We start from the raw sequence: 13,072 nt of genomic DNA on the forward strand, positions 1-13,072 counted from the left end.
TTCGCCTGGAGGTGACTTTAGGACCCTGAAACAGCTGTCAGTAGCTAGTACAGCTACTGAACTAGATCATTTGCCATGCCAAAACATGTCAAAAAACATAACAAAATTGACATTACTTGCAGGTTTATTTGTATTAATTACTTTTATCAGTTGAAATTACATTCATGATTTACCCGATGCTTTTAATTTAGCTTTAAAACCAGCATCAACAGGAGGCACATGTGTCAGGAAACAGCAGCTAATACATACCTGCTGTGCTAGCTAATTGCTCAGTAGCATCAATTAGCTTGATGATGTCACATCAACAGTGGTTGTTTACCAGATACATCATTAACATAAGGTTTACAACAATATGCAAAGACTAATTCTTTACCACATTCACAAAAAAATGTAGTTGGTAAAGGCCCTGTCACACTGTACCGAAATTGACACCCGATGGACACACGATAAAGGAAATGTTCAAATTCGGCTGTGATCGTAGCAACATCGGGCCATTCGTGAGGGCATCTAAGCCATCGTATGACCGCTGGTGGAGTTTCTCAGGCTCCGGCAGCAACTTCGTGAGCGGCAACTTCGTAAGGCACTCATGAGGGCATCTTGTCAAATCGTGTAATCTTCGTGTTATCATCGGTGCATTCACACTCACTCTGATCGGGGCGAATGCCCGATGGCACCGAGGATAACAAGATGCCCTCACGATGGCCTTACGAAGTGCAAAATGGACACACGAATTCAACACGGTTCGGTGGGCGGTGGTGGCGAAGTCCATAGGGACTTGGCTTGGCAACTGGAAGGTCACCAGTTCAAGTCCCGGCAAGACCAAGTGCTACCGAGGTGTCCCTGAGCAAGGCACCGTTCCCCACACTGCTCCCCGGGCGCCGTTCAAAATGGCAGCCCACTGCTCCTAACACTAGGATGGGTCAAATGCAGAGAAAAAATTTCCCCACGGGGATTATAAAGTATATCAAAATCCAAAAATCTAAATCAAAAATCCAAAACACGAAAATGAACCTTCGCAAGGTCCTTTGGCAATTTTTTGGCATGCCAAAGATTTTACCACCGCTCACGAAGTTGCTGCCGGAGCCTGAGAAACTCCACCAGCGATCATACGATGGCTTAAGATGCTCTCACGAATGGCCCGATGTTGCTACGATCACAGCCGAATTTGAACATTTCCTTTATCGTGGGTCCATCGGGTTGTTTTATTGCACAACAAAATAATGTAAACATATTATGTAAATAACCCAATTTGTGTTCTGTGAAACTAAAAAGGATATAATATATTATTTTGAAGGACAGTTGACAGGAAGTTGTTGTTGTTATGGAAACAACATTGCGGAGAAAATGTAATATTTTCTACATATAAAGACGGATAAAGTAAAGAACAAAGTCTGAATATATCAGTACAGTATCATAGTACTGTAACATAATTGTTTTTGTTACTTTCATTGCAGTTGTATTTCTTAAATGTAATGTAAATGTTGCCTTCGTGTGTGGTTCGGTGCCATCTTCGTGCGAAATTCACAATTCCATATTCGTGTGTCCATCGGGTGTCAATTTCGGGACAGTGTGACAGGGGCTTTAGGTAATTTCCAATCCATGTTAAACATTCTTGTATTCCTGCTACAGCAGCTCTGTCCTCTTCCAACCAGGTCACACAACCAGGTTGGACCAGCTGCTGCTTACTATTCAGGACAAATGAATACATTCACATGTGACTCAGAATAAAACCATTGTGATGCAGAATAATCCCCATTGTAATAACACAGGTCTCAATGAATTATTGTATCTGTACAATTCAGAATAAAGCTGTCACAAAGTCACAGTGCCCTTATGCATGCTTATCGCTGAGGTCATTCTCAATACTAAGCAAATGTGCTCTGTTTTTATGCATGTGTCAATGTAGAACTGCACATATTGTTGATATTTAACAAAGAGGAACAGAACTGGTGTGTTTTGTTACTGTGTGGTACTGAACAGTTAAGTAATGGACGCGAATTACAAGCATGTTTCAGTGATTAATGGCAGGGCAAGGTTCCTGATGGCGTTACAATTAGAATGGCACTCAGAGAGCACAGAGCTCCGCCAAGGCCAACGGTGCATTCACGTGCCTCCATGAAAAAGGCTTTTATTTTGACAGAGTACTTCAACTCGAGTGGTCCTTGTCCATATCGGGATGAGTTTCCAGTAAGGTTCAGACAGTCCGGCTGCTTTTAAGCTCAGAGCGAGAACATGAGGCTTGAAGCTAGCTGGGTTACATTAAAATAGGATCACTGAAAATCTCCTTGATATTTAAAAAGTATAAGGCAGTGGTTATGAGCGAGTCCTTGGAGGCGAAGAGCTCCGACCGGGCGGTCCTCGGTGAAGTGACGATTAGCTTCATTTCACTCTCATTAAATTCCCTTGAAATGATCCTAAGTAGAGAATGTCAAAAGGGGGTCATTGCAATAATTCATGTCACACCCACCGCTATTGTCTCCCTCTGTACTTTAAAGTGCAGACGGTCCTGCAATACTAAATCACCAACCTACATGTTCTCCATTCGGGTCCCTAAACGACATATTGAATAGGCTTGCATTGGAGCCATAAGGGAGATAGTTGTGATGTGAAATAATTGAGTTTTGAAATGTCTGTCAAACAATTATACCTCCATGGCTGGGAAGCTCAGCAGCTAAAAAGCAGCACTTTCCCCTCGCCACTGGTTTAAAGTTACTTTTAACAGTACAACATGTATTTGGTCTATCAACTAAGATTTAGGGACAGTCATAACATCATTCCCCCGAAGGAACGGGCGAAAACAACATTAGTTTCCCGTGGCTAAGCTAATTTGCATTTTTTGCTTCTTGCACAGTTCTACTTTGGACAACTTTCAGGCAAATATCGCCTCAGCATGCATGACCGTGCCCAGTGGTGCTAACACAACTGTGCACGGCAGAGGGCCAACACTAGTTCACAGAAATGGATTGCAAGCATTTGCTTGTGTGAAACCGAACCACAGCGGCAACTCCTTTCTTGCATCTGATTCAGTAAAGAAAAAAGAGAAACTTTCAATCAGGTCTGGACAAGGTACAGATGGTGAGGTTCTGAACAACCTCACTGCTTGTTTTGAAATATATCATCAGTGGACAATTGGAATAATACTCATGCTATATTTGATTTTCTCCTGGGAGGGAGTCTTTGCTCTGAATGACAGATTGAGAGTGATTGTACCAAACCAATAATGATTAGAAGTGACACTGCCGCTTTGTTTTACTTTTCTTTACCAGTGGAGAGTGGCATATAAAGCAGGAGTCACATTCCTACTTTTACTATTCCTCCCTTTTCTAACCTAAGGCCTCTAACAAAGTGGCATATTGCATGGATTCATGATATTGAATGCATATCAATAACAGCACTTAACAACTGATAAAATGTTCAATTACCTTAAATATTGAACGTAATAACTGCAGGAAGATTATGTTAAAAACAAGCATTTTGATGATTTTTTTGCGCATAATTTAAGAAATATTGCGTTATTTATTTTGTAACCTACCGTACTTTTCGGACTATAAGCCGCGACTTTTTTCCCCATTTTTTTTGTACAGCTAACGGCCACTAGGGAACCTCCTAAATCTATGGATTTCACAGGTAAAATTAACCACCTTTAACACTATGGGCTCTATGACCGGTCCGCGCCCGCCACCTTTAAGCGGCGGGCTCCAGCAGGAAAAGAGTGAGACAGGTAGCGCGCCAAAGTAAAAGTGGAACCGAGAGACAGAACGAGAGCAAGACAGACGGACAATTTAGCTTCTGCGGCTTATATGCAGGTGCGCTTTATAGTACGGTAATACAATTAACTTTCTGTTGATTGTGATTTACCAAAACATATGCACTTGTTAGACTTCTAGCGCTTGTCAATTCTATTAGCTCTTTGGTTGTTTCAACTGCCTCTAAGTTTCCGCAGGACAGGGCTGTTGAGCAGACAGGGTAATGCTATGAATGCATTTTAATTAGCAACCTTAGTGGAGAGTTCCTCACTAGGGGATTTGTGAAGGTTAGCATTTGTCCCCTTGAAGGCTTCAATAGGATAAGGTCTTAAAGAAGTTACATCTGGATGGCAAATCTAGAACACCGTTCTATGAATGAAACGCAAAGTGAGATGTAGGATGTTGCCATATATCTACTGTAATGTTTGATGATTCTTCAACGATAGATTTCGTACCCTGCACAAGAGGTTGGTTTGTCATCGGTTGGGGTGATGATGGAGTCGAGCATTAAGGGCGCCGTTCTCAGAGCCGTAGATAGAATCTCTGCTCGATGGTTGTAGCGAACAAATTGCGTTTCATTACGTTGGACACCGTGCCCGTTATTTTTCATGCTGCCCAGGCTTTGGCTTTCCGATGGAGAGTATTTCCCGAAGTCCAACATGTATGATCCTAGGGATTTAAAACCATTAACGACTTTGAGAGAGGATACATTGTTTTAATAGATGGTGGGGTTGGTGCTGTTTGGTATTAACTCAGTTTTCAATGTTTTTGAGTAGAGCCATCCGACATTAGTTTAAATTGCCTCAAAGCATTTCTTGATATTAGTGGTTAAATAAGTGTGTAAAAGTAAAAGAAAGAACACATAGACGTCCATCTGCCACGATAGCTCAGTGTGAATATACTTGTTAGCTAAGTGGCTAAATAAATAGCAATTTGTGTGAAATGGGTGAAGCGTCCAACCTTGCTGTTGCTGCGGACATCCAGCCGATGCCACCGCCTGTCTGCCACGTTCACGTTGCCTGGCAACTGTAGCACCACTGTGCCAGAGCCGTGGTTGATTTTCAAGGTGGGGGTCCCATCTATTAGCTCTAGATGGGGAGAGAGAAAGAGAAAGACAGGGGGGATTGTTGAGGGGTGAGATTACTTTGAAACCATTATTGAGTTTTGAGAGGCGTCATCAACAGTATGCGTCTGAAGCGGTTCTCGTCTCAAACAAACAACATTGATGGACTGATACATGACAAAGAATGAAGTAGTGCGTGAAGTGTACCATTGAGTGCACATAGACAGCGGGGTATATAAATAGATAGTATCTCTGGATATTAGCTGTAATGAGGATTATTGCACAGGGCTTGTCCTTTCTTTCCTCACATCTCATAGCCGTTAACAAACAGCAGACAAAAGTTATTACATTCTTTTTTCTGACTTGCTCAAATGGGAAATTAAAAGTTAATGAAGTGGTTAAGACTGCTTGTGTGCTCTGCACCATATGTAAGGAATTATGGGAACCAGCCAGCGTTGGCAATCCATCATGGTGCATGCTGATGTTCAAAAGTTCATGCAGACACTGAGCACTAAGCATACTTGTGTCTCTATACTGTGGTGCTGCAGTGACTTCACGCTACATTGGCTTGTATTTAAAGACTAACAGAGACAGCTTTCTAAATGTCACTCTCTGGACTCCTTCCTTGGAGTGTTTCAAATGGCTCCTGGGTCTGTTTTTATCAGTTCGAAAGGATACAACTTGTATTTCTCTTCCCGATCGTAGCTTTCTCTGAAAGAGGTAATGTATGTGTAATGGGTTATCAAAATGGTGTGTTTGTTAATTGTCTCTTCGGTGTGCTGGAATCTATCCTAACATCACCAGGGTTTTTTCTAGAAAAATATAGTATGAGGGCAAGACTGTGGCGCTGATCTTGTATATAAGATATATCAATCCTCGCGAGAACATGACGCCCGTGTACAAGACGTTGCCGTGGACGTAAACAACAATGTGACGTTGGAGCTCCGTAGAAACAAAGCTGTCTACGTCATCTGACGGTCTATTTGACAAGATGTTCAGATATTTGGAGTAATTATACCAGTGTTGACAATGACACATATTGTTTTCTAGCATTATTTTAACGGGAAAATCTGCATTTTGGTATAAGTTAAGTAAGCGGACCCTGTTACCCGGTTTGGAAAAACCCCTGATCACTATCATGCAGCTCATTAAAGGGGCCCTATTACTCAAATGTTCAGGTTCATATTTGTATGTTCTGTCTCTACTGGGACGTGTCTCCATGCTTTAATGTTCAAAAAGCTCTTTTCTCATACTGCCTGTGCTGCAGCACCTCTTTTCCCCCTCTGTCTGAAACCAGAGCCCAGTCTGCTCTGATTGGTTAGCTGAGAAATGCGAGTGTTACATAGCAACAAGTCATGTTACAGAAGCAACAAGGGGTCTAATGGAGACGTTTCAGGCAGGGGTCCAGACCATGTACATGCACCGCCCTATAACACACAGGAAAGGGAAACCCCTAAAAGCACAATAAGGCCTCTTTATAAATGGCTCCACCTTCTCACGTGCACACTTCCTGTGGTAGTGAGGACTACAACATTTACTTTGGCAAATCTCAACAACATGGACTGATGTATTTGCATTTAATTCAGGGAAAACACTTTGAAGGTAATAAGTGTACAAAAAAAGTTGGAATTATGCTGTCTTGACATCCTGTTTTATGTCAAGACTGGGTTTGTCTCTGTTGGGAGTATTTAATTAAAAAACAATAAAAGGAACAATGAGCTTTTGCACATGAACTGTGACGGCCTAATTCCCCCCACTGCCACCCTGCAGCTGCACTCCCACACACTAACAGAGTTATGTTTCATTTGGAGAACTACCATTTGGCACTCATGGTTAACTCCTAGTCCCATGGTTTGTACCAGAATTCCAATTAACACTGAGACAACGCTCCGGTGTGAATGGTGCTAGCTTGCGCACTGTGACATGTGTCTCTGTGCTTGAGTCAGTAGAAGTTGGAAGTGACAAGAAGCTGACAAGATTCAGCCCCCTCTCTCCGCTCTTCACTCCGCTGTGAGTCTGACTTCAGCGGAGCTTTCGTCATCCCTCTCGCTGCGTCTCTCGCAATGTCAGTCTGTCTATCAGCCCCCTTTCATCTCCTGTCTCTCCCCCTTACCTCCTGCCTTGCCGCGCTCTTACATTACATTCTTCACTGTAACTGACATTTCTACATGATGCTGCTTTCAAATAAAAGCTTTCCACTGACATTTTTGCTTTTTACTGTCCCTTTGTGAACTCACACATGTATTGAGATCCATAGAGTTTCTAATGTGTGTTGGTCATAATGTTATCATCAGAAATGTTATCAGCCAATGATATGGCTGTGGTTATCGCCACCATTCTAATGTGTACCCACCTCGCTAATGTGTACCCACCTCACTGAGTCATTTGGAACCATTGATTCCTTTAAACGAAGGGTTCGTAGAGCATCGTATAAAACGCCAGCTGAAAGCCTAATAGTACCACTTATATAACCACTTCAACCGTTTCAATTCTGGGAAACCGTGAGACATTCTGCGTAAGGAAGAGTCCGTGACAGGACATAATGTCAGGTTATGTAAAATCTGTGACGATATAAGAGAAGTATCAATTGATATGTTCAGATCTATTCTAATAAAGCACATTGAATGTAACGCAATTAAAGTAAAGGCAACAAAAGTACTTGGTGAGGTTATGTAAAAAAAGTGGTTTGGGTTAAAATAGCTAGATTTGCATAGTGAAGGTAATATTTCATTGTAAACAAGGACAACGTATACCCTGTGCTTTTAGTTTCTCACATGTATACTATGATACCTGACCTCTGACTTCTTGTATTCCTTGTGATCAACCGTGGTAATGAATACAAACCTACTAGTTGGTTTAGCCATGACCCACACACACACTGCTCCGTACTAGGATGGGTAAAAAGCAGAGAACACATTGCACTGTGTGTGTGCTGTGAGCATGAACATGTGTGCCCAATAAAGAGGGTTACATCCTCCAATTCGATCTCTCTTCTACATGGAGCTGATAACCACCAATAATACCCATTTATGATGCAAAATAGGTTAATGGTTTCATGTCATGAATATCTTCACCTTGAGCTAGAAGAAATTAGGTGTTGAGTACATGCAATGCTGCTCTTCTTTAATTACCTTGTCAAGGCTGTGATGAGTGCACCACTTCATTATACTGCCTCTTGCATAAAACAAAGTAAAAGACAACTCTCAGAGCCAAAGCCATGGCAATGCCATTTTTCAAGCTGCAGATAGTTCCAGTTTGCTGTTAGCCTTCCTCTAAACCAGTGCTTCTCAAAGTGTGGTCCGCGGACCACTGGTGGTCCGTGAGCGCCCCCTAGTGGTCCGTGAGTATATCGGTAACGTTTCACATTTGAAATAAATAAATACATTTCAGTTTTCCGCACTCTCGCGGGAATATCTCCGCAATGGAGCGAGGTTAAGTTTCACTTTCGATTGCATGATATAGCCCAGTGCAACACCTTCATCACACGGTTGCCACTTGTTTGTACCATTTCCAGGCGATTTATAATCTGTTCTAGAAAAACGATGTGTTTTTTGATATTTGTGGAGTTAGGTGGTCCGCGAGTGTTTTTTTATTGGTTAAGTGGTCCTTGGTATGGAAAAGTTTGAGAAACACTGCTCTAAACCCATTTACCTGCAGGTTCACTTCAGCTTTATAATGGATTCCTCCAATTCATTTGAATATATTGGTCGAAGCCAGACAATTGACCCAAAGGGTAAATTCAACAAACCTTTTCAATCCAAAGCCTCCATACTGATTTATAAATGGTCACCTTTAGGTTATACCACCCAGACATTGGTAACCATTCCCTACTCATATGTATTTTTCCATCTGGGACCCATCACCTTTTTTTACTTATTCCACATCTCAAACATCTTTGTCATTTAACATTCTTCAGGCTTCGCCCTCTCCAATCATAGGGGAATTTCCCACTTGCTTGAATCCAAATGAATGCTAACACTATCACGCCTAACACTCTTGTGTTATCTGTATCCAAAGCATCTTGCATACACAACAATACTGTAGACATGCATACAGGAGCCATGTTGTAGTTAAAGGTGCCCTTGTATGCTAATGTTCAGGATTTGTATTGTGTGCCTCTACTGTGACATGTCTCCATGCTTTAAAAAGGTATTTTTTATTGTAACTTGGAGATGTCCCGCCGTACAATGTGTTGGAGTGCAGCCTATTGAAGAGCAAGTGTTACATAGTGATGTCAGTATGTCACTATGGAAGGAACTTTGGGATTCTAGCCTCTGCAGACTTTGTACATGTACCTATAACACACTACAGGAAAGGGAACAAACCCCAAAAGCACAATAGGGTCTCTTTAAGTATCTTGCCTACTTTGACATATCCACAGCAGGGACTGGCTTCTGATTAGTGGGTGCCTATTTAACCCCTGAGCACGGTTTCACCAATATGTCGAAGATGGCTGTACAAGAAGAACCAATAAACTGGCACAACATATATATGTTCCACATTAATGCATACATGAATGTGTGTAGTTGGAGGGACACAAGTGTGCTCGGTGTAGGCAATGTGCGAAACCAGTTGAAAGGTAGATTGACCCAAACGATCGAGTGGCAGGGCTAAGGAGCCTTCTGGTAAAGACTGAGGTGACATTCTCCCCAGAGGTGAAGACAGGCTTCAGTGGCCTCGAGGGAGAGGAGTGGAGAAGGGAGAAGTCAGATGAACAAATAAAGCGAGGGAGGAGTGAAGCAGAGCTGTACGAGTCAGAGGTAAGGCAAGGAGAAGAAAACAAACGAGTGGAGGCTGACAGAGGAAAGATTAGGAGCCAGTGTGATTGAGCACCACGCTGGGATGAAGGTCATGTTACGAGAGGACAGGTGACGGACTGGAGGGTACATACATGAGAAATGAACGAGACTCACATAAGAGAGAAACGGAAGGTGATGAGTAGAGAAGAACATGGCAGATCAAAGAGAGGACACAGAGGACATTTACTGTATGTAGCAAAGACATGACGAATCTGAGTTCAGGATATCTGCATCCATCTAACTTTGTTAAAGGATCAAGATTCAAGTGTTTCCGTTGAATTATCTTAGAATGTATCCTTAACAACTCATTTTATTCGTTCCATTTCCATATAAGAACATGATATATAACTGGAGCTTTGCAGCCTGCTGGATACATTCAAACATATACACATACTAGCGTTTTGGTAGGAAAACCATCTAATATAAAACGTAACGAAGGCTTAGCAATATTTCATATTTAACAAATGACCCAAATCTAAGGCTCCCGTCCAATGACATGGAAAGAGAGAAGAACAGACATTGAATGTATCGCTGTTGTCATGTGACTAGTTGTATGCAATGGCAACGCTACAGAGTGCTATGTTCATTTGAACAGCAATGTCTGTTCTTCCCTCCAACCTTCTACTGTTATGCTCCTGCCTTTCCATGGTTGTGATATTGGTCTAATGACATTGTAAACATTGGTGTAAACACGGTTTAATGTGTTTAATAACAGTCTTATACCAGGATGTAGTATGTGTAGTAAGGGTGTAACATGATGTATCATGGCTGTGATAACAGTGCAACGTGGGTTGAACATGGGAGATCTTTTACATTACATTACATTACATTTAGCTGACGCTTTTATCCAAAGCGACTTACAATAAGTGCATTCGACCAGGAAGACACAACCTTGAAGAAAACAGAATCATATAACTACATCAGGTTTCAGAGAGCCAAGTACTTCAAGTGCTACTCAACTGGCTGTAGATAAGCCAGTCCTTTATTAGTATATAAGTGCTCTGTTAGCAGTTCTTTGTTAGTAATTCTATCGCTCGAGGTGGAGTCGAAAGAAATCTTTGGAGATATAAAGTGTTGCTCGGAAAATATAAGTCTTATTTTTAATTGTGTCATTTTTAAACTATAAAATTACAATAGCAAATATGTACGTGCTTGCCCAAGAGAATGGATCAATCATCAGCATGACTATTGAACATCCTACAGAGTTATAGCAATATTAAAACCTGCAGGTCATTGTTCCTGCAGCATTATGACTGTTGAACTTGTCTTTTGTTGCGTCAGTGAAGATACATGGAAGTGTCGTGAGTGAAAGAGCTTCACAGAGAGAAATGGATGAGAGAAAGGCTTGCTCTTTGGACAGTTTAGCTGGGAGTGCAGGAGGCTGGCCGGCCAAATGGGGACGTCTTCATCGGGGCGCGCCTTTTAAATTCAGGGTGTACAAGGGTTAGGACAAGACGTTGCTCTCAAAGGGCACATCCACACCACCAGGCTTCTTTTCTGCCACTCATACGTACTTCATATCCTCTACTCTGAGACAGACGAGAGGGAAGGAGAGTAAAAGTGCATGCTCGAGAGCTTGAACTCCCACGGTGTTGGGGGGTTTCTTAAATATGAAAAATGTCCTCCTCCTCTGACGGCCTGAGGATAGGAGTCAAACTGAGAGCATATGGACTGCATAAACAGCATTACAACTCCCACTGCTACACACATCCAACACACACACGCAGACATATACACTAATGCCCACAGAAGTCCGCCTGTGTACGAAACAGCAGCGAGTGCAGAGCAGAGAGCTTCTTGAATAAACGATCTGTCAGCTTGCTCGCCAGCCCCGCAGCCGACGCATATTGGGATCCAGCAGCAGCTCCTATTTGAAAGCCGTCGCAGTGCTAAGCTGGGGGGTACTGCTACAACACCGCTCTGTGGAAAGTGAATGTGATGCCAAAGTCAATCTGGGTTTGTGTTTGCTGTTGCTTGCTAGATATACAACTATATAAAGTGATAAGAATATGTTCCTTTTGGTTCAAGGGAAGAGTTAAAAGGTAAACACACACACAAACACACACACACACACACACACACACACACACACACACACACACACACACACACACACACACACACACACACACACACACACACACACACACACACACACACACACACAGTCCTTCACTGCCCTACAAGCCTTTTTTGGGGGGTTGTAATTACACACATTGAATTTGACTTGTTAATTTGTCTATTGATTGGACAAGTGCTGCCCTCTGGCTTGTAGTCTTTGAATGCATTTGTGTGTGTGTGTGTGTGTGTGTGTGTGTGTGTGTGTGTGTGTGTGTGTGTGTGTGTGTGTGTGTGTGTGTGTGTGTGTGTGTGTGTGTGTGTGTGTGTGTGTGTGTGTGTGTGTGTGTGTGTGTGTGTGTGTGTGTGTGTGTGTGTGAGTGAGAGAAGGAGATAGTGCCTTGTGTTTGATCGAGCACCTACGAGGAGCAACGCCTCCAGCCATGTTTGTCATTTATTGTTGATCACGCCGGACACAAATCATTACGGTGACAATCAATTTCCCTAATACAGCTGAAGTCAAAGTGTGGCTGCACTGCTGATCAGGCCAGGCAGTCATGCTGCTAAGTGAGCCAGTTAAAGTGCATGTGTTACCTGGAGTATTGATACAACTGGTGATGTCTGACAACCTGCGGAAGTGCAGGACTTGCTGAAATGATTTAATGTCTTGCTATGTGGCACAGCACTTAAGACATGTGACCCACTTGTGAAGAACTACCAATTTGTAGTCCAGCAAAACGTTTTAATGTGTCACTGGGTAAACTATCCATAGTAGTTGCCGAGCGAGTTCATGACGTCAAACAAGCTTTTTCCATGCATACAGGTGAGATTATTGTACACTTGGAACATGCCTTTATGGTAACAGAGGTTGGTCAGGTGGGCATCACCACTGACAACAACATCAAACGACTGAGCCTGCAAGTAGATGAGACTGCAGTCATTCAAATAGAATAGAGTAGAACAGACATTTCCTTTCAAATCAACCTAGCAGGATGTTCAGAGAGGCGGACATTTGTATGTGTACCATTGCCATTGACTGACTTCCATGTAAACCAATTTTCAACAACCGCCAACTCACTCGGGAGAGGTTTTTGAGTCGCAACTAAAACCTTCTCCACCTTCCAAACTAGTAGAAACATTTCATTAAAGTATAACTAGCCATCTATACCCAAGAACAGTACGCCCGCTAGCTTGCTATCATACTCCATATCATGTGACCTAAGTCAAGATACTGGGGTGCGGAAATTGAGTGGGACGTGAGATCTGCTGTTACGTTGAGTTATCTTCCACGATATAGTTTGTACCCTGCCAAAGAGGTTGGTATTTGACTCATTGAGACGATGCTGTAGTCGAGCATTGAGGGTCCTGGTCTCAGAGCCGAACATGAAACTGGATCGACAGTTGTG

At 42.5% G+C, this 13,072-nt stretch overlaps 1 protein-coding gene across 1 annotated transcript in view; it reads right to left on the reverse strand.

Annotated features, from left to right (window-relative positions):
* LOC117462450 (neural-cadherin-like) overlaps window positions 1-13,072 on the reverse strand; it is a 575,403-nt gene that overhangs the window by 97,472 nt on the left and 464,859 nt on the right. The window contains 1 exon segment of the mRNA XM_034104697.2: window positions 4,707-4,834. Within this exon segment, the coding sequence (XP_033960588.1) occupies window positions 4,707-4,834 (128 nt within the window).

The sequence above is a fragment of the Pseudochaenichthys georgianus genome, chromosome 3, assembly GCF_902827115.2.
Source record: "Pseudochaenichthys georgianus chromosome 3, fPseGeo1.2, whole genome shotgun sequence".
Taxonomy (NCBI): Eukaryota; Metazoa; Chordata; class Actinopteri; order Perciformes; family Channichthyidae; genus Pseudochaenichthys; species Pseudochaenichthys georgianus.